Source organism: Ascidia mentula, chromosome 8 (assembly GCF_947561715.1).
Source record: "Ascidia mentula chromosome 8, kaAscMent1.1, whole genome shotgun sequence".
NCBI lineage: Eukaryota > Metazoa > Chordata > Ascidiacea > Phlebobranchia > Ascidiidae > Ascidia > Ascidia mentula.
The window spans coordinates 1,288,429-1,310,149 of NC_138573.1; the positions used below are offsets into that span (position 1 = coordinate 1,288,429).

Sequence of the window (21,721 nt, forward strand, 5' to 3'; positions counted from 1 at the left end):
GAAATAAGGGAAAATATATCGTACTCGTGCTGGTGCCCTGCCCGAAACCATGTGATGGCGAGGCCACCCACTCCCCCGAAAGTAAATATAGAATATCGTCTGCCAGATATTCTATAGATCATGCAGAAATATCGACGCCAGTACATTGATTCAGCCCTTAGATATTCACAGACCGCTTTTCCTGGCAAAGAAAAGTCATTCTTTACGCGGTAAGCCGAGTGTGGCTGGGCGAGATAGCAATAACGAAATTGTTGACATTCGCGACGCTGGTAAAGCTGTGTTCGGAAGCGAAATTAAACTTAAGGTCCCGGCGAACGATCAGATAAGCGGTGCCTATGTGTCTGTCCTTCAATTCGGGCAGGGATGAAAAGTTTTTAAAGAAAGTCCTAAGCAAAGAGCGGAAAAAAACAAATGGACCCCATTTTCAACGTTTGAAAAATCATTCGATTTATCTTTAAAGCGCAATAAACAGTTGATTCATTATTTGAATACCAGGAAGTTTATGTGATAGCAAGGTGCAACTGGATGAAAGTGCTAAAATAGTAGTTTTCTTTATTAAACGATATCGATTTGACAATTGCGTTGAATGACTTAGTTGAATTTATTTTTTATGTAAAGTTTTTATATCGAGTTCAATTCGCAATATTCTTAAAACTTAATCGTGATTTCGACATCTCGCAGCCAGACAAAGTGAATACTTTAACATTGTGTCAGTGTGGGAATTAAAAAAGCGTGGCAAGTTGTGTGTTTGAGGTGCAACGACCCGAATCGAGCCCAGATCGAGTCATCAAGCGCGCAATATGATAATCTGCATTTGTGTGTCATTCCTTTCAGGCGATTAACGGAGCAAAGAATTTGACTGCTTGAAACGTGTTGCGGCTGTTCGCATTTGCTCGGCGGGAAAGTTACTAATGCGATGAATGATTTGAAACACTCATCCTAATCCACAGCGCGATCGCTATTGTTACTACCAAGTCCCTTGGACGCGCTTCTTTGTGGATCAGGAAAGTTGGCCGTTGCATTCTTGAATTAGTGCTGTCTGAAGTTCGATATCTCCGACCAAAACGCGTTCGACCTTTCTTTCAAGTACATTGCATGCAGATTAGAAGCGTTATCTCAAACCACCGATGAAAAAGGGGTTGCGTCGATTTGGTGAACTGGTAAACACGACGCCGCGAGCACAAGATCAAATAAACAAAAGAGACCGCGATCAGTAATAGAGTTCTAAACGCTCGAACCCTCAGCTCGTGTCGACTCGGATAAACAAGGCTAATAGCGAGTACGTGGCCATGGCAAGATATCGCAAACAATCACCAGAGCGCGATGAGTGAGCGTGTCAAGTTGCCAGCTGGCGCGTGGCCCCCACGACGGCCAAGTGCATGACAGGCAAAGAGGGCGCTTGGGCCCGGCGGGGCGTTCAATTTAGACAAACAGTTCACTTAGCACTTCGGCCCGTTTCACACCAGAGATCGTTTCCCACAACGTTATGGCCTGTCTCCACACCTCATTACGCAGTTAATGGATCATAAATGAATGGACAACCGCAATTTTTTGCTCTGGCACTTTCCAACAAACTTTCCGCGTACGAATCTCACGTAGAAGGTGAAAGTGGGTCCAGATCGTGAATATGAGCCCCGGCATCACCCACGGTTTAAACTTATCGAATATCGTTCCACGGTTTCCGCTTGTTTTCGCTTGCGTGACAAACGGAAAAGCAAGAAATCTGTTTGTGCCACAGTCACGATATTTTGGTCGGCAGCTGGTCCAAACAACAAAACCACCGCTTAGAGCGAACTGAAACGACTATTATGCTCTAACGTCAGTGTGACGTGTCATAAGCTTGGTCGCGCGTCAAAATTACAATCCTACCCCTAAACTGTTGGTAGCATTCCGTAGGTTTAAAAGGTTGGAATGCGACTTAGCGACTTAGCATACAATCGACCACAATGCCAAACTGCGCACTTCGTGATTCACTCACGTACTTTCCGCCAGTTGTCCACAAAAATCTTTTGCCCGTGCTCTAAGAAACCTTTCGTCACTGTTACGCGCCTTGTACGTCCACGTATTACGTCAGCAGCGTTCCATCGCATAAACCCATGACACTTATCATTCATTTAAAGAAAAGGTTTTCCTGACAAATCCCCCGTAAGCCTATTCGAAGGTCAATATATAGACGAGAGAAACGCGACTGGGCAGCCATGTAAGAAATACGCCACGACCAGGGGACGCACGAGGTGATGAGAAAGTCTCTTACGTCGCCCAAACTACCCAGACCCAAGGTTACGCATTACGTCGTTTGCTGCAGCTGTGGGGCGTTCCAGACAAAAAAAATTGTGACGTCGCAGTGGGTGAGGTGGGACCAACGTGGGGCAGACATAGTAATGTTTACAACCACCCAGAGGCGTTCCGTCATTATTTGATGATTGGTTGATGACACGGGCCCTCGCCTCAGCCTCGTGTCTGTGAAGAAGACCCTAAATGTCATCATCTGGTGGGAAAACGGCGAGATCAAGGTGTTGGAAGTGTGGTTATGGGAAAATACGGAGATCGTAAAGAGAATGCCCGCCTAAAAATAATGATTCACACACCTTCAAACCACCTGATGTGAAAAACCGATGCACGTAAGCCGTCAACTTCCTTGGAGACTTAAAAATATCCCGACGAACATGATTTGGCTCACCCGAAATCATCCGACCACTTCCGAAGTAGGGATCATAAAAAGCCAAAGTTTCGGCGGTGATCGTCAGTGAGCACAGAACGGGGGTTGCAACAAGTTGATTTTTCAGTGAACTTCAACAAACGCTGTAAGGGCCCCGTGGTTATACCATAATGTTGGACTGTTGTTTTTGCAATTGATAAAATTCCGTTTAGAGCTGCACGTTGGAATTGGGACAGTGTACATAGAAAGTATCGATAATTTCCGTGTAAAGCTGAAAATCGATATTTTCAAACTAGCAAATTTTAATGTTTTTTAATTTTGCTGCAAAGTTGTGGCTTTGTTTGTTCGTTTTTTGTCACTTCGGGCAGCAACTTTTCTCGGCGAAAGTCTTCCCACTTTCACTGTCGTGTTTTTCACACGAGGCCACGTATTTGATTGACAGCTTAGCGTTGAAGGTCGGCTGGCGAAGAGATTGCAAGCTGGAATGCGCAATAAGAACAACTCGCCAATATTTGCCGTTTAATCCCGCGTACACGGGCATCGGCAGGCGATACACGCGAGATTAAATATCTAGTGTATACAATGCAACAATCGCTACGGGAGATGGCAACAGCAAAAAAGAGGGGGCAGCGAGCCCGAAGTTGCCACGGGCCGTTTGATGAGTGTCGCGCTCGCTAGAAAAAAGGACCTGAATGGCCGGGACCGAAAAAGTGTGGCCCTGCGAGAGATGTTTCCTTTTATCATCGGTCCCAAAACAGAAAGTCGCAGAAGGCTTTGGGCCAAACGTGGCGACCACGCTTTTATTCTGATAATGGTGAAAATTAGAAATGTAAGTGAAAATGCATTAGAGAGTGCAGTTCCACAGGCGGCAACGCAAAAGCAGGAGAGAAGTTAAATCAAAAGCGCGGATCCTTTTAATACTTTAAGCATCAGTATCAGTTCTTACAAATGCAAAGTCTCGGATTTTTGTGCAATTACGAAATCATGGAAACTGGAAATATGCAGATGTTACGATGTTTTTGTCAAGGCGTGCGACGCAGGCGAATGCGCCAAATAGCAAAAAAATATAAAATGCAAACTGAGCAACTTATTCTTCGAAGACGCAAAAACATATTGAAAGGCGTATTACAAACCGCGACAGCCCTTTAGCTTTCACCGGATGCGTAATTTGACGAGGTGTGGCCCGTGTAGGTCGTCTGTCGAGCATTTAATCGACCCCGGGTGCTCATTTTGTTTTCTGTTCGCGGGTGCCGAGTGGTTTTTGGTGGGAAAAAAGAAACCACAGTTCGTATTTTTCCAAAAATCCGCACATTTGTGGCAGAGCACATATTGTGCGGGGGGTAAATTAGACGTTAGATGAGACAACGGAGGTGTTAATCGCCATGTAGTTTAGACAGCTTACAAGCACTTGGAGTAGTCACATCAATGGTCCCAACCCACACGCCCAATATAGCTTTTTTATGGAAAAGGTCTGGTTTAAAATTAATGCATTAGTAAAGCGACAAGTCTGGTATAGTTGGAGGAGAAACAAAATCGAGCGCGTGTCTTTCTTCAATCGCGTTATTTTCCAGGACAGGTTTTAACCATTTTGTCTTTCTCTACAGAACGAAACGATCATAAGTTTTCGCTGCGATTAAACATTTGAATCGGTGTCTGTTCCCGCCGAATTACGATAAGAACGAGAAAGTCAATCAACTCGACGAGCGACCGCAAGAGAGAGAGAGAGAAAAGAAACATTTTGACCGAAGCAAGCACACGGTCAAAGTCACGACGAGACCCATTGAAGACGCCGCCTTCTTTCTAAACGACGACCCACAGGGAAGTCAAAATCTTCACCGAGCACGCGACTCTCATTCAGTCTGCATTGTGCACAGCGACGCACAGAGCTCACAAAACAAGCCGATTTATTACGAATACTTTTCAACGAAGCTTACTACAAGCTAAACAGGCAGCAAGATGTCTTTTATTAGTTCAACAGTCAGTTCAACAAGCCTCAGCGCCTACCCCGGACAGTCAGTGGAATCGGCCACCGGCTCAATCAGTTCACTTTTACTGGCACTTTTAGCCAGAGCAAAGAGGATTACAGGGAGTCATACTGATTCAAATCCCAAGGCACCTTCGAAAGCTCTGCGGGAATCGATGACTCGAATCCCCGCTGACGAGCTTCAGTCAGTCGTTCCCGAATCAACCAAGCCCAGGAGGAAGAAGCTTGTACGCTCGCGCCAGCATGAAAACGACGAAAGATCAAGCAAACCACAACCTATTGTGACAGACAGCGTTCCTTTGGTCCACGACCGACTTCCCGACCCAATGGCTTGGAATATAATCGACAAAAAACTTGAAGAAATGGAAACCGCCTCTTACGATTCCATCCCAAGCAAAGTTACTTTCCAACGCAAAACAACGGCTGAAGATGCGGAATCATCATCAGTAACAACACAAAGCAGCAACACCGAAACCATCGAGACCGAAGTTTCTTCAAACCTACCGACGCGAGCGTCTCCGAAGTCCGCCAAGCGAGCAAAGAGGTCCAAACGAGGGATTTACACGGAAATGGCGGGCGTGTTGCGTAGGCGGCAAATGTACTGCAGCACCGGATTCCACGTTCAAATTATGAAGGGCGGACGGGTGACTGCGACGCGTGAGGATCACAATCAACACGGTAAGCTTCATAACAACCAAGTTTGCCTGGGGTTCGAACACGTGATTCGCGAAGGGGGGGGGGGATTCAGAGCAACGAGAATCTCGACAAAGCGTCGAATTGTCGCCTGTGCAATCGGCAACTTTGCACAGCCGTAAACGGCATTAATAGTTGTTTGCGCGCCTGCAGCGGGACTTTAGCCAATGGATGCGGTTCGTAGAATTTTATGACGCGGAGTTAGCATCGTCGGCACAGCAGGTTTTAATCGCGCCCTATATTCGAACAATCGCGAGCGAAAAACCTGAATCGCGGCCTCGGTGACCCTTAAAGACGCAGCACGGGGTTGCAGGTGGGCGCGGTGACGTGTATTATAAATTCATGCGCGTGTTCATATTTACCCAACCAAGATAAATAGAACAACGTCGGCGCCGCGCGGTGATTTTTAACCGACTTCGCGTGCCGTCGGTTAATAAAACGCCGTGGGAATTGTTTGCAAGCGTCGACCGCGAGCGGGGACTACAGATTGATGGATCAAGCCCAGAGCGGCGATGGGTCATTGTGACGTTAAAATATGTCTTTGTAACGCATTTCCGGTGGTGAAGCATCGACTGGAATTGATTCCTCGAGCAGATGTTCCTCCCGCGTAGCCTTAGTTTAAGTACAGAGCGGCGAGGGTTGGTCTGCGTCAGCGGCCGAACAGCTTTCGTGAGCCAACAAAACGGCAAATTGCCAGTCTACGAGGCGAAAATAGGATCCTAAATGGCGGCAAATTAGTGTCATCGCCCCGCGGCTCTTCCACTGGCGTCGCGCGCAACAGTAACTTTCTTTCGGGGGTGCAGTCATATTGATAATTACAGCAGATAAGTGCAGGTGATTACTTGCATTCGAGTATTGCGAGAAATGCATGCTCCGCCCGTAGATCGTCGCTCTTTTGTTCATTGAAAGTAATTAGCGTTCGCGCGGGTTTTTCGCCTCTAGGCAGAATAATTGAAAACGCGTTTCTCGCGCATGCAACAGAACCGCTGGACAACAACGCGTTCGCGTGCTAACGGTCGTCCCCTAAGAAACGATCATTACGACCCCATTAACGGGCGTCGCGCGCTCAAAAGACGCGTCGCACTTAAGCCGGTCACCAGCGGTGGTGGCAGGCTGGACATTTTCACACGTGCATTGGGCGAGGCTGCACAAGGCGCCGAGAAGACGGGATATCGAACGATCACGCAGGGGAGGCGTTGTAAGGCGGCCTTGCAGTTACACCGGGTGCAAATGCCGCCGTATTGAACCGTAAATGTTTGTTTGCTTGTTAGTATGAACACAGGCCGTATTTAAAGCGACCTAGCGAGGGCGTGAGCGAAACAATTCCGTTTACAATTCGGTTGCCTTGGGAAGCTCGTTTGTTATTTTCTAGGGATCGGCCCCGCATTCCCGGACCGTGTATTCGTTGACGTCAAACCGATCTTCTTTCGCTTGTACAATTTTGCTAACATTGCTTTTGCCTTTTCATCGCAGCTATTCTGGAATTCATTTCTGTGGGAGTTGGACTCGTGAGCATCAGAGGCGTCGTGAGTGGCCTCTACCTGGCGATGGACGGCCGAGGACGTCTGTACGGCTCGGTAAGTTCAAGTGTTATCTCCACCACCGACATCAAAGCAAATTGGTCGCATTAGTCGCTTTGAGGCCACACGACTTTTCGATATCCGTGCTGGGCAGTAACCAGCTCGGATGATAACTCGTAGGACTTGGGTGCAATTCGTTATCAAGCGTCGTAGTGTATCGCATCAACGTTTGGAAGTCGCGAATTCAAAGCACTTATATTGAACGCGATGTTGTCACGTGAACTACAAGTTCATCTCCCGTTAAACCTGTTGTATTAGGTTGTCTAACATAAAAAACCTCTCAGTAAATCTAAGCGAACTACTACATTTCGCAACATGCGTTTAGCGTTTCATTGAAATCGCAACCACGTGATACCATATGAATATTTTAATATTCGCGTAAAACCACTACACAACTTTCGAGGTATAGTTTAAAAACAGGAGCCGACCTTCGCGCAAAGGTTAAAAACGCCAAATCGCCGCTTTCCTAAATCTCGTCAGCGTAAACAAAGATACACGAACTGTGGTCATTGTTGTCTTCGTTCCAAAACATGTAGCGACATGAGTTCACCGTTTGTCCCCTTTTCGTGAGCCGACACCGAGCGCGGCCAGATGTGTTAAAAGCGAGTAGGTTTTGTAGCAATTTTGATTTCGAGTATATCGTGTAACTCGATCCGAGACAAGCCTATCTCACCCCTCACTCCAATGTGTGACTTGGACTTTCCCACGCGCCGCAGGTCGTAACCCCCTTAAATGCGTCGGAGTCAGCAGTGATTCCGAGTGTTCGATTTAGGGGTCGAGTGTTTTTCCCCCTCTAGAGTGTTGTCGTAGAGGCGTATTCGATACTCGCCCTTAACAGTTGGATCGCGCACTTTGCATCTGTCTGAAAACCGACCTCGATTAAATTGCGAAGTTGATCAGTTTTGTTGCCAAAAATTTACTCCCAGCATTTACGTTTATTTTTAACCCCTGAACACATCTCGAGCAGAGGTTTAAACTTGATTTTCTTCTCTTTAGGATGGATTGTGCGACGATTGCAAGTTCCGCGAGGAGCTCCAGGAGAACTGGTACAACACCTACTCCTCCGTTAGACACAAGAGTCGCTCCGGGAAGAAATCCTGCCTCGTTTCCCTCGGTCGCAAACACAGAAATCGTCACGACTGCCGGACCAACAGCAACCACAGATCAACTCACTTCCTCCCTCGTGCTGTCGACCCGGATAGGGTCCCCTCACTCTACATGGGGATCCTGCATTGACGAGGTCGCACGATTCGTTTGCGACAAAATATGACAGCCGCCACGACGTCGGGGCCACCAAGAAGAAGAGCGGAATAGTTCCGGACATCTGAAGGAGGAGGAAAACACGAAAGGAATCAACAGCGAAGAGGAAGAGAATTGAGGGGAAGAAAAATGGCAAACAATGAACGTTTCAGCGATCCTTATCGTCACTTTCCAGTGTTATCTCCACAACAACAGAAGAGCAGACATTTCCACGCGCGCGGCCGCGACCAAACTTTGCTAAATATTTACATCGCCGACGCAGCCACATCCAGGCCACAAGTCTTCAATCGCCTTAATTATGTGTGTTTCTTTGATCCTGCCTTGCACATTGACTTTATTAACTCTGCACCGCAACGAATTCCGACCAAGTGCGACCCGCGCCTGCGGTCTCCCTTCTAAATATCACCACCAACACACGCTTAACAACGTCTTGAGTAGACTGGAATAAAAAACAGCCGCACATTCGTGGCCAACTTTGTTGCACTGCACCTATTTACACCACCCGTTTGTAGAAACCCCCTCACCAACTTGTGGTTTTTCCCACAGATGTTGTCCACAGTTTTTGATTATTGGAATCTTGCTTTGTGCCAACATGATTGCCAAATCGCCATCGCACCAATGCACCCTGGACATTCCATTGCACTTTTCTTGCTCGCCACGCACCGAAGCTCGTATTGTGACACGACTTTTCAGTTGTTGATGCGCTAGTTATTTATTGCTTATATTTATCAATGGAGGCGCTGACGTCGTCCTACTTGTTTCGACTGACGTCACCCCCTGCACCGCCGTTTTTCGACCTTCTTGTGCCACGTGACCTGAAATAGTTTCTAATCTGCTGCTGCTTTTCGCTTCAACATTCTTCTTCGATTTTGAACCGTTCGTTCTTTTTGCGTTCGAGCGTTTATCACGCGATTTTTACTCGTTTTTTAAGATATTTATACTTCGTCGTTTCCCTCTCGAAGCTCGTCGTCTTTTATGCAGTGACAAATAAAGCAAACACATCGAATGGATCCTCAAAGTTTGATCGGAAAAGTTTGATTTAAAGCAGGTTTAGGATGTTTTCGTGCTGACATATTTGGTTTTATGCGGGGTCGTGAGGATGACTTGTGGGATAAGGGTGGTTTTATTGTCTTTGGAGAAGGTGCTTGGGTGGACACCAATGACTCCTATGTCAAAAGCCTAGTTAGGTTAACTGTAAGGGCAGGTAAATATAACAAAATTAAGTTACTATCATACCGTGTTATTACCACAAAACAAAAAATAAATGTACAGATTTGCCTTCGGACGAGGAAAAATATCGTAACAAGCAATGGAAGCGTCTTCGCTTTTCAATGGAGGGAATATGAACAATTTGAATCGCAAAAATTCTCTCTCTATAATTCCACAACCACACTTACGTCACAATACAACGCCACGTCAGATTTGCGCATGCGTCACATGTCTGGCGTTTTGTGCTCTGCAATTTTGATCTCATTAAAAAGTGTCCGCCGGCTTCCTGGACGCCACTCTGGAATGATCGCCAAATAATCGCACCACTTCCAACGTCACAATTGGGACGTTCTGAATAATGGAACTGGACGTTCCATAAGGAATTGCGTCGCGTTTCGTGAGACACAATGCGCGAATACGCTCGTAAAGTTAGGCGTGGTAAGAATTGCGCAGCTGTGTGAGGTTGTATTTCACATTTAAACGCGGGTGTGGGATAATGGCGATTTCCTATATTAGCGTTACTCCCAACAGACGAAATGAACAAGAGAGCAATTGCGAAGATCTAATATTCCCTTTACCACGTTTGACGTGCGCACAATTTTGGAACAACGGCAGTTGCCTATTAACGCCACCCAGAGGAAGGCAAATAGGACGTCGGAACATTTGGTAAGCGCAAATAGAAAAATCATTCGGTTGCTCTCATAGGTTGAGTTATCGGACTAAAACGTTTTCAGCGATTATAAAAACCACAGACTTTAGTATTTCGAAACTTATGTTTGTCATCCATAGTTGTGTAATGCTTGTACTGCTTACGATAAAGAGAAAAAAAGAAGCATTTTCGACTAATTGCTTCTAATTCTTCGAACACAACATTCATTTCTCTGCATCCCCGCATGATTTGTTCGTTGGCTCCGGACAACGCCATAAATCGTCTCCATTTCAAGGGGTTTGGAGCGAGGCCAAAGCAAGCAGAGCCCAGAAAATGCGGGTCATTGTTTTCAGAAAACCCTCTCTCGGAAATAGGAATCCATTAATAGGTTCGAGGTAATTAAAGGTCGCCTTGAACCCCTTGCAACAATTTACGGCTGCGTATGTTTGCACAAACTTCCAATGTTGCCCCAATATAAAGGTTTATTGGTTGCGACTGAGCCGTGATATCGCCGGATCGCGTAAATATTTTAATCCTTACGGTGCAAAATACAACCTGTGTAATATTTCCGCTTGGTACGTTTTTGTATAATTTCAAAATTTACCGTAAAAATTGTTTTGGAAAGTTAAGCAAAAAAAGTTGAGAACCATGCACTAATGTTCGGGGGATAAATCATGACCTCAAGGTTTTACACAAAACGCTACTCACGGACATGCAGAGAAGATATTATCTGGGAGCATGCATGGTTTTGGGCTGGTATAGGGTAATTTTGAGCAAAAGGACTAATATTTGAACAGCCAGTAAATTTGTACTAAACTTACATTATATAAAGAGTTTCCTCCACTACCAACAAACACAGGGGTCAGACAGTTTGAATTGTAAAAATCGTATACTTGCGTTTGGGTACGCAGTTAGTCATGAGACACAATTTAAAGCCATTTCGCGCTGAAGAACACAACCATCGCCAGCACGATCGCAAACAAGGCAATAACGTACCGCAGTTTATAGTCGTGTATTTGAACGTGGTTTTGCCGACTGTAGGTAAATTGAACGTGCCATATGGGACAAAAGGGTGCCCAGTTCACCATTTCGTTGTTACAGTTTTCCATTGAAATATACTATCACATGTAAAAATGATTAAAAAACAGAGAAAAGACCCCGGTTAGCCAAGATTTTTCCAAAGCTGCACTGGACAGCAACGTTTGAAAAGTAAAATTTGTTTAGCATACAGCTTTATGTCACGCAAGACGAGTCAGATATGGTAGACGACTAGTATTAAAGATATTTGGTTTCTTAAAGTTTCCAATAGCTTGCAAGCCCTAACTGTAGTTTTCCAGTATTTAATCTTCTTTGCATATTCCACTTGGAGCTAAACAAGATAGATTGCTAAATAAACCATCGTCCGCCAAACTATAAAATCACAATAAAAAATGGTGGATAACAATCATAAACCTTTGTTACGTCACAGTTCCCATTCAGGTGACAAAACAGTTCAGAACATTGTTTGTTGTTTTTTAATCCAAAATGCAATAATTTATTTTCCAGTCGAAGCGAAGGCATTTACATCAGACAGGGCGAAAGCATATAAGCGCATTTGTTAACGCTCCAAGGCACAAAACTCCGAATATATATACGTGAATGCAATAAGCAAGGACAAATGTCTACAGTACCGTAACGTAAATATGTTGCCCAGACGAATGTTCAAGGGCAGACAACAAGCAAAACAAGCGACAAAACTAATAGCACCAAATTATGTCACAAAAACCTTTCCAAGTGATTGCACCAGGTTTTCTCGCCTAACAACACGTACAGCAGCGACATACCACCGAAAAGTTACTGATGTGGTCCAGAATTAGGTTTAAAAATTTGATTTTTTAATTTGGTTTGAAAAATTATTGGTGCAAGCAGCAATGTAAGCTGCCTGCTTGCGAAGTTGCACTTGTATTTGTTCGTAAGTTATGTAGAATTGTGTTTGGGAGTATCTGATACTGCAGTACGCATTTGTGGGTAATAGGCGCTGATAAGAGTTTTATGAAAGAACCCTACACATACAATTGGAAGGTGTAAACGACAATTTCATAACGTGTTGTCACGACAACGGGAGACAAAAGTCGGAATAAAAGTCAGTAAAAGACAAACCACGCTCATTTCAACAACATGTAGTGAAAAGAAAATCCATGTCAACGCCAACATAAAAGTCAATCTTTTGCGAACATACTTGTTATTTGGGTACACAATGCCCAACACATCTAAATAAGGACCGCATTTTCACATCGGTGATATAGTTTTTCTGGTACTGCTGAGTATGGACGTGGAAGTGCAAATAGCGATCGAAAGTTGAATGATGGAATACCACACCGCTCCGGATGTGGAAGACAAGCGAAACGAGAGAGGAGGTGTTCAGTTAATGAAAGGTTTGACCTCTGCCGTCGTGTGCAAAGTTACTATGACGTGTGTACATACCAGAGCGTAGAAGCAAGTGAAAAATAATAAGGCACTGAATATAGGGCGCAAGAACAACGAAAACACGAATAAAAAAACTCTTTTTAATAACAGGTTCCACGGATGGCGTTTTTAAAGGCTCCATTGCACGTAAGTGTGAACAAAGTAATGCCATAAATAGAATTGTTGAAATGTATTTCTCTGGAATGATGGTTACGCAGCCTTGAGGTTTGAGAGCTTACCAAGCAGGTAATCAGCTTAAGCTTGAGTCTTGATACTTACCAACAATTCAACGCCAAGCATGGTAAACGAAATACATGAAAACTCGGTAAGAAATATAACCACGCGACAAACACAACATCAAAATGCTTCAAACGCTCTCATTGGTGCTGCTTGATTGTTGTCAAGACAACTGATATCGACAAGACAATAAAACTGACCCGTTTCAAATATACTGGTACACGCCATTTTGAAAAGTATTGAGTTGTCGTCGATCAACACAGAAACTTGGAAATGGATAAACCACAAATTGAGCATTATTTCTTGTGACTTACGTTCAATAACCAACAGGATATCTTCACAAAACTTTGGACACACATAGAGGAATTGTTGAAAAGAAAACGAGCAGTAACACTTTGCTGGTTGTGTTAACGCCTTCCCAGTGTATTTACTAAGATTGATATTCGGCACCGAGCAAGCAATTGCTACTCTGAAAACAAATGAACAAGTTTAAAACCATACATGCGAATATCTTATCAAACCTACAGTTAAAAACCTCAGCTGGGTATACTGTACGCATCATCAATAGTTGTGTTTGACGTTGAAAAACCCTCAAGGGTCGCAGATTCGAGTGTAGGATCTTCCGGAGAACCCGGAAGTATTCCCAAGCGTTTGAGGGAGTCTATGGTGCCGATAATTGTTCTGCAATAAGAAATATTTGAATGGAATGAACTAACGTCTTAAACGATACGGTTGGGATAAAAAGAAATGATACGATATTCGGCAGCACGACGATATAATTTTGCTTTACTCACTCCGAATGTACATACATCTATTAGATCGAAGTTACATCCAAAATAACCAAAAAATTACAAAAACGGACCTAAATACAAAAATTTGCACTCCTAAAAAGTAAAAAAATGCGAGAGGGTACAAGCAGCTCTTTGCACGCGTGGTATGTTATAAACACCGTTGTTTTTTATCCATCCTACAGTAAACTTACGCACAAACGCCGACAAAAATGAGCGTGTAGTCAAGAAGTTTCTTCTTGAAAGTCATTTCGCTGAGGAAATAAAAACAAAAGAAATTATAAAAATCTTAACAAATAATGTTGGAAAAGTGTTATGTGGAGGCTCCCATCAAATATTAGGCTTAAATTTTAGAATACTATGTATTTAATTTGTGTTGCATAGTATAGCAAAACAGTGAATATTATTAAAAAGTTTGTGCCCAAGGCAAAGAAAATTCAAACCAAATGTTACCGTAAGCTGAAATAATAAATAATTTTATGTACAAAAGGTTAACAGGTTGAAAAGGTATGTCCACGTACAGGAGATTGAATATTGGAGTTTAAGGTCACAGTATTTTAAACTATTGGTTATCACTTACCTTCGAAATATGCGCATATGGAAGAGAGCGGGCATTATAAACGCTAGAAGACTGCAGCATGTGGCGCCCACTAGTGACATAAGTGTGGAGAAGGATGGAATAATTAAAACGATGATACCTGTCATGGCAACCATTATAGCTCGCAGTATATTCTGCAAAAAAATCCCAGCATTAAATTGGCAGCAAAATTGAAGTGATGATAATTGCATTGGATTTGATAATGGGATTCAAATATTTCTCACTGACAAAACTAAAGACACACAATAGTGAATTTGAATTGGTTGGCATCTATACATTGAACACAGAGTCATTAGTAAATATATATATATATGATGAATACTTGGCACTAAAATTATTACAAATCTTTGAAAGCAGATCACAGTAGATAGTAGAACTGATTGTGTCTAATTAACAATGATCTAAAAACTAGGTTTTTCAAGCAGAGCTGATACCTAAGGCTTAAATTAACAAAAATTACAGATAACTAGCCATACTGACCCCAGCAATGTATGAGGTAAAGACTCCCTTGCATCTCTTCTCGATGATTTGGACGACAGGAAACATCATCACAGGGTATGTGAAGAACAGGGAGAAACACAGACACATCTTCACAAGCAACGGAAATATTCCTGAATAAGAAAGAGATGTTTAGTTAGAAAATATCGTTGGAAGATAGGCAACAGTGTATAAACATCCTATCAACAATAATTGCAACACATAACAAGCTGGGTTTATTACTCAGCAACAGTACACAAAAAATTTTGTAACACATAACACACTGTTTTCCTAAATAAAAACTTGGTAATATGTTGTTGCAAACAAACTGTTCTAATAATAAGAATTACAGAAGAATGAGAGACTTACCTTTGCTCACAGTAACATTTTAGGTAACTTTATGCTAACCACCATACTGGCATTTATACAATACATATTAAATTGAATTTAATGCTTAGAAACAGTATTATTACCGACAATAATAATACGATGAATTTTCAATGGAAATTTAAGTTTTACAATCCAGATGTTCATTTATTCATTCATTTTGCCAACAACCACAAATTACATAAGCCTGCACACAGTAAAGAGTTACTATTGATATTTAGTGATTCAGACATCTGGACTTATGTGTGCATCGATTAATTATGTTCATAACTGATGATGAATTAAAGGAAACGTATCATATACAAGGCTGTCGCTGGCCACTTAGCTCTACTTCAAGTGTTGGTAAAGTTTAGTTAATAACCCAGTCATGTGTATTGTTATGTGGCAGGTTTTATTAAAGACCGAAACTTGTAGACGGGATACAGCTTTTTCATGACAAGGAAGTACTTTTCGAGACACACATGATATAGTTACTGGATAACCAGACAAATAATAACAGCTACTTCTTTTAGGTGCCCAATAGTTTCATTGTGCCTTTGCAAGTTGCTGCATCCTAATTACCCTTTGTTTTCTATTCGTGAATTTAAATTTAAAATGAACAAGACAAACTGCTTCATGTGACACTAAAAGCAATTGTTGTTTCTATAATTTTGAAAATGATCAGAAACATAAACTAGCGAACCTGCTGGAAGGTTGAGTGTGATGATAGGATTTGTTGCTGCACCGAATGACTGCAAAGAGATAACAAAATAAAAACTGAAAAATTTGATGTGAACTCATTGATAGAAGTACTCACCATGTAGCCGCACACTCCAAACACAATATACAAAGTTGTAATCACCAACATGGCCCACTTGAATATGCTGTAATTACAATTACCGATGAAAATGTTACACTAGGTTAAAACACATATAATTTTGTCAAACCTCCGGAACTGTGACCTCACGTCCACTGCCATGGAGCCCTCTAGTGACAGAATCATCCCGGCGCCCTATTCACAATTATAAAGGAAATTTAGGTACATTTTTTTCTGAATTCATCTCTTTTAAACTTTTTAATTTAAAACTAGATTAATGCCATGTTCTTCTCACCTCATAACAATACACTGCCATGCCAGCAAAAAATGGAAATCCACTTAAATCCATTTCTTTAGGGTGAACTCTGTCAAACAAAGTCTTTGTAACAAAATTGTCTGTTTAATAGGCAAAGTATTTATTTAACTAACATAGTGCTGTTTTTTTAGAGCCAATTTACATTACAAAACCAAGTTTTAAACCAAGATTTACAAAGCAGCATTATGTTGTTTCACAAAGAAGTTGGCAGCCAAACTAACAAACTATTTTGTTCTGTTAAACTTTCTAAGAAACCAACCTGACTGTGTGAGCATGCTCAAAGTCAAACCAAAACACAATGGAGTAAGCGAAAACATTGGCAAAGTCGGCAAATAAACTGCAAAAAAATAAAGTTAAGGGTTTAGGAATCTGAACAAGATGAAGGCAATGTCGTCAATGGGAAAATAATAATCATACACAAATATGAAATACATCCTGACAAAATTCAGGTGCCAGAAACAGAGCTCCTCCCTAAAGTAAATAGTAAGGCCCAGAAAACAAACAAAGATATTTACCTGAACAATGCAAGTTTGTGAAGGTGCCTTAAGAAGCAAAGAAAGCACAATGGTAGCATCAATACCAGTAAAACCCAACGTTGCAAGTAGGAACCTGGGGGCGTAGTTGGAACATCTTCACCCGTTGCAAGATGTTCGCTCGATGAAAAATATTGCGCAACATTTTCAGTGATAAAAATCAAGTAAGCGCAACAAAACCCTACAAAAAGAAACCTGTAATTATTTTGAGCAAAGTCATGTATTTAACAACGTTTACAGAAAATGTTACTGTCACAATTATATATTACCCACATACAAATGTCATTAAAGATGTTGAATTGATTACACCAATGGCCACATACCAGTTTGTGAAACAACAATTGCGACATCCACCAATGTTGCACCAGTACTTCCCATAGCAAAATATCCAACGTCACCATAACCAATATCCTCCACTGACTTTGAATTTGGTTTCTAAAAAAACAGCAAGTCAGTTGTATTTTTAATGTTAACTACAACATATGAGTAAGCGTTTCCTATCACTTTGGCTGGGGTCGAGGGTTGTTAGCAGGCAAGCACAGCATCTGTTGAAAATCTGCTGTTACTGCCTTGTTTCCCAAATAAAGTTAATCAATGTGAATAGTGCAGGAAGGAAGTTAATTTCCACCAGGAGTACTAGATTCATTCTTCTCAAGCAGGGTTACCATATTTTCATCACTAAAATGGGGGACACTGTGCTGGCCTATCTTTAGTTAGATTAAAACGACCTTCTGTTATTGCAATTGGACTGTTTTAGGTTTTGTTTCAACAAAAAACTGTTAAAGTAAACCATGATTTTTTTGGATTGTGATTGAATATAGAAGGGGGATTTCCAACACTCTGTGCTGGTTTAAAAATTAGGTAAAAGTGACGAAGATTTTTGTTTGTAAAACAATGTCAAATTTTATAATACACTCGACTGATTGGAATTTTATATTTTAAATCACTGCCAGGGTTTACTGAGCCAGGGATACAAACAGTGCAGGCACTGTGCATTATAAAGGTTTATTTAAAACATATTGTCCGTCACATCACAACAGGATTTATGTGGACTGTCCTGGCAAAGTTTTAGCTTAAGCATGGAAAACATGTTCTCCCAAAGGAGAATGTACTTTAGCCCAAAACCATATTATCTATCTTGAGAATCTCAAGAGACTGGCTAATGAAAGAGTGCAACATTTATTACATCTATGGGTTCTATGGGTTTATCTATAGCTATCCATGGGTTTGACTGTAATCAATATGTTTATACCTGATCGTTACGAGCTAGGATTTTTGTTGTTCTTTTTTCCATTTCCGCTTTGCTCATTCCGTTAGATATCGGCAACATGGGAATCTCAGCATCTGACTTTTGGTCACTCAATAAGGAACGATATTGTTTCCCCTCCATTTGGTCTTTGCAGTCAATTAGCAGTAACATTGCCTGAACGCTGGAAACAATACAAAGCAAGTTAAGTGTTGTGAAAAAAACAAAAGATACAAAGCAAGAGACTTTTCAACAGCATCATTAATATTACATTTAGTAGAATATTTTAATACCCTTAACTAATTCCCAAACAGTAGGTCATGAAATCATTACAGGAAGGACTGCAAAGCATGTTACCATACAGCTGGGAATGTCTAAAGTGTGTGTGAATATTTTGGGAAACCCACATAGAGCTTCAACATTAGCACATTTCTCCAAGAGAATATTTAGCATGAAAACTATTTTTCGAATGTATTTAATAATGGCCAAAATATCGCTTACTTTACAGTGCAATGTGGGAATTGTTGTTTCGTAGTGTGGATAAGAAAATCTATATGTTTATTCATAGTGAAAGTATTTTTAAAACTACATTTTCCAACATACCTTAAGTACCCAACAAAACTCATTATGAGCGTTCCTTCCAAAATTCCTGCCTACAGAAAAGCATTTGGATTATTTGTTCATAGTCAGTACAATTAAAATTGAAATTAAGGTTTTTATTTCAACAAAATATACGGCATACCTCTTTGAAGGCATAGGGCAGACCTAAAACTCCTGCGCCGATGAATGAAATAAAAATATTCCCGAAGACTTTCGTTGTACTTCGGGTTCCAGACCCAGAACCATGCATTGTTACGTGTTTATTACGTTCTAATTTTAATTATAGTTTTTGCTATAGTCTGAATTTTCAAAATAAAAACTTGAATCGCAAACGCCAGCTCGTCTGGTCTAATGTAAACCAAAGAAACAGGTTATTCACCTGCCACAACACCTCTGGTGACGTAAAAGAAATTGAGAAAAAGGGGGACGGTGCTGTCACTTTGAAAAGGAACAGCATAAATTTAAAAGAAAAGAAAAAGCAAGCAAACATGTTAATTGAAAAGTTGGACAAATTATTTATAATTTTAATAAATACAGGTATCATTATGTTTGTTTTTACTTGTAAATTGATTTGCTAATTTAGATATGATTGTTTCAAATGTTGAATTATTTTCTGTTGTACCTGAATTGTTTTATTTAAAAATTTTCATGCATGAGTAAAAACACGTCAAGCGTCAAGTCTCGGGACAATATGTTCTGTGACGTCAGGTAAATTGAATAGTCTCGGATGCAAACAAGAAAAGTTGCGTAAATTATAAAAATTTATCGCAAATTTTTAACGTTCACAATCAAATGGGTTGCTGCAACAGTTGCTTAGGCAACAGCGACGACGAAAACGTAAGTGGTTTCAATATTTTCATTCATATTTGGTATAAAAGCTTCCATAACTTGCAGGATGAGACAAGACCCATCTTACCCAAAGAGGGTACAGGGGTGTCGATTAACAGCACGACTCAGCCCATAATGCCTGCCTTCGACTATGACGACATGACACCCCCTGGAAGTTTGCCAAAAAACAAGCATGATGAACAATCAATATTGAGGGGAATCATATCTCAATATAACAAGTTCGTACAACAATAGTAAAGCGTGTTTCAGTGCAATGACAATGATACAATCTACCAACTCTGCTACTGACCATACATTTTTGTACAAATATATCTTTTTTCAATATGACCATGTCAGTCAAAAAGCAGATTGGTATCCGTACACAATATGCCTGAGAAGTTTAACAATTTAAAGACTTGAAATTGCCCCAAAACACATATCAAAAAGATTCTTTTTACCCAATGCAACTATGTTAAATTGCACTGTAAATGCTACACACATCTGTATGCTTTTGGAAGAAGCTTACCATAGTTTAACAGTATGAATTGTTACATATAATTAATAAATGCTCCACCCTGGTAAAAACATGTAACACTTTCTTTGGATTGTTGGTTGATTTATGTGTAGACATGGACCATTAAAAGTGTGTTCTTCAAAATAAAGATGTTGCCATTTGAAAGCAAATATAATATACAGAAAAACTATATTTGTCAAGCTTCTGTGCGGATTGCAGTAATCTTGTATAAATTTTAAAACATTGAAAAACCATTCGTATTCTTGTGCTTAGTGATGTTATTGATATTACCTCCTTGGAATCGAAAATTGATGCAGTGGAATATATGAACAGAGTCCAACAATACAAGTAAGAGTGCTTGTAAAAATCCGATAAGTTGCAATACAATTAAACATCAGTTATGTGTATGTTGGTGGAAAAAGGGCTTTTCTTGCAAGCATCTTCCAAGAGATGTAGTGCTTATGTTATGTGAATTTAGCTACGTCCCTTCATACACTCTCAAAAATTTGAACAGGGTTAATACCTGTCACTTGTTGAATAGTACTGATTTTCTTGTTAAATCTTGGCTGCAGCCGCAAAGTATCAACTTTAACGAGCGGAACGAGATACAAACAGCCCTCCCTTCACTCAGCTGGAGGAAACCCAGCACTTATTCTCAATGCACCAACTATTTCCATTAATGATGTCTATCTGGTAAGCATGCTTTTCACAGAGGCTTTTTTAAGATTATAGTGGTAAAATACAGTACGTATATTTTTTGCCAGAAGAGCAGTACATTTTTAAATTGATGATGGTAAAAGTTTGAAAAAAACTGTTTAACACAGCAACGCGAACTGCCATTTTTACTTTTTATTTACGTTTTTTTGTGAAGTTTGCATCGCAAATGTAACAATGAATAACTCTGTACACAGTGTTGTAGTAAAATATTTTTTTTAGATAAGTGAAGTATCCAACAGTCTACAGGCAGCAATGCATAATGTGAAGATTATCAATGCAGATCACCTTGTGTTAAGCTTAAACAACCGGTAGCAGTTTTTATCTTGCATGGAAAACTGTCGCAAGCAAATTCTGCACAGTCATGTTGGGACGATATGCGCTGACTCAGATAAATTTGTGTTGATTCGGGATGTTGCACGCTTACGTACTGATTATTCTCCTCCCTGAAGTTCTTCTCGAAACAGAGAACAAAGTTGTGCAACAAATTTTCACTATAGTTCATGAAAAACAAATTGCAAAAGTATTACATTTTATTAGTGTGATGTTTAGCAAATTGTATTGCTAAACCTTAAAATGGCACTGATTCCTCTTCATGCATGCGCCATTGTGCATTATTTATTAATATGTTTGCGTTTACTTCGGTCACAGCTGTTACAAAGTAAAACAATGGTTCTGTCTTAATTCAAAATCACTAAATTTAATAAGTCGGTCAATTTTGATCATCAACTTTTGATGTGAAGTACTGTATTTTTTTATGTACATACAGACATTGTTCATTGAATTTTTCATGTGGTTTGTATTAAATACATTGCATGTCTTACAACACAAGCGGAGTGCCTATAAAGGTCACACAGTGTTAACCATTTACCATTTCATTGTTTTGCTTCAGAGTGACTTATTAACTTTGGAGCTTGACATTTCAAGGAAACTAAAAGCAAGTATGGTAATTCATATCCAATACAGTACACACTATAGAAATGTTTTGACTATGCTGGATGGTTTTCCAAATAACCGAATAAGTGCATTCACATCAGTTACGAAGTTTCCCTTTGCAAGAATAGGCTCTTATGAATTAAAATCATCAGCTGTAGGTTCTGTTGTTTGTATAGAACCAGGTACTGAAATAATTTATCCATCATTCAAGTTTGGTGTTTTGGAAAACAATCATCTACTTTAATCTTATGTTCAGTTGTGCATCAAATAAA

General features: G+C 40.8%; 3 protein-coding genes across 3 annotated transcripts; 2 read left to right on the forward strand and 1 right to left on the reverse strand.

Moving 5' to 3' along the window:
- Positions 1 to 4,271: 4,271 nt before the first annotated feature.
- LOC145911277 (uncharacterized) lies at positions 4,272 to 9,126 on the forward strand. The gene is made up of 3 exons (XM_082998565.1): positions 4,272 to 5,321; positions 6,810 to 6,913; positions 7,913 to 9,126. Exons 1-3 carry the CDS (start codon positions 4,616 to 4,618, stop codon positions 8,150 to 8,152), a joined length of 1,050 nt encoding a protein of 349 aa, XP_082854691.1. The 5' UTR covers positions 4,272 to 4,615; the 3' UTR covers positions 8,153 to 9,126.
- Positions 9,127 to 11,549: 2,423 nt separating this feature from the next.
- Positions 11,550 to 18,789, reverse strand: LOC145910575 (uncharacterized). Its single transcript, XM_082997756.1, has 15 exons — positions 18,600 to 18,789; positions 18,461 to 18,510; positions 17,864 to 18,041; positions 16,935 to 17,046; positions 16,594 to 16,792; positions 16,338 to 16,415; positions 16,058 to 16,127; positions 15,893 to 15,957; positions 15,763 to 15,829; positions 15,649 to 15,697; positions 14,583 to 14,713; positions 14,085 to 14,236; positions 13,699 to 13,758; positions 13,242 to 13,397; positions 11,550 to 13,185 (listed from the first exon to the last, which is right to left on the reverse strand). The coding sequence occupies exons 1-14, from the start codon at positions 18,705 to 18,707 to the stop codon at positions 13,253 to 13,255; spliced, it is 1,464 nt and encodes a 487-aa protein (XP_082853882.1). The 5' UTR covers positions 18,708 to 18,789; the 3' UTR covers positions 11,550 to 13,185; positions 13,242 to 13,252.
- A 362-nt stretch (positions 18,790 to 19,151) lies between these two features.
- On the forward strand, positions 19,152 to 21,645 carry LOC145911684 (ragulator complex protein LAMTOR1-like). Its single transcript, XM_082999097.1, has 5 exons — positions 19,152 to 19,294; positions 19,352 to 19,524; positions 20,073 to 20,147; positions 20,372 to 20,492; positions 20,736 to 21,645. The coding sequence occupies exons 1-5, from the start codon at positions 19,250 to 19,252 to the stop codon at positions 20,826 to 20,828; spliced, it is 507 nt and encodes a 168-aa protein (XP_082855223.1). The 5' UTR covers positions 19,152 to 19,249; the 3' UTR covers positions 20,829 to 21,645.
- The last annotated feature ends 76 nt before the right edge of the window (positions 21,646 to 21,721 follow it).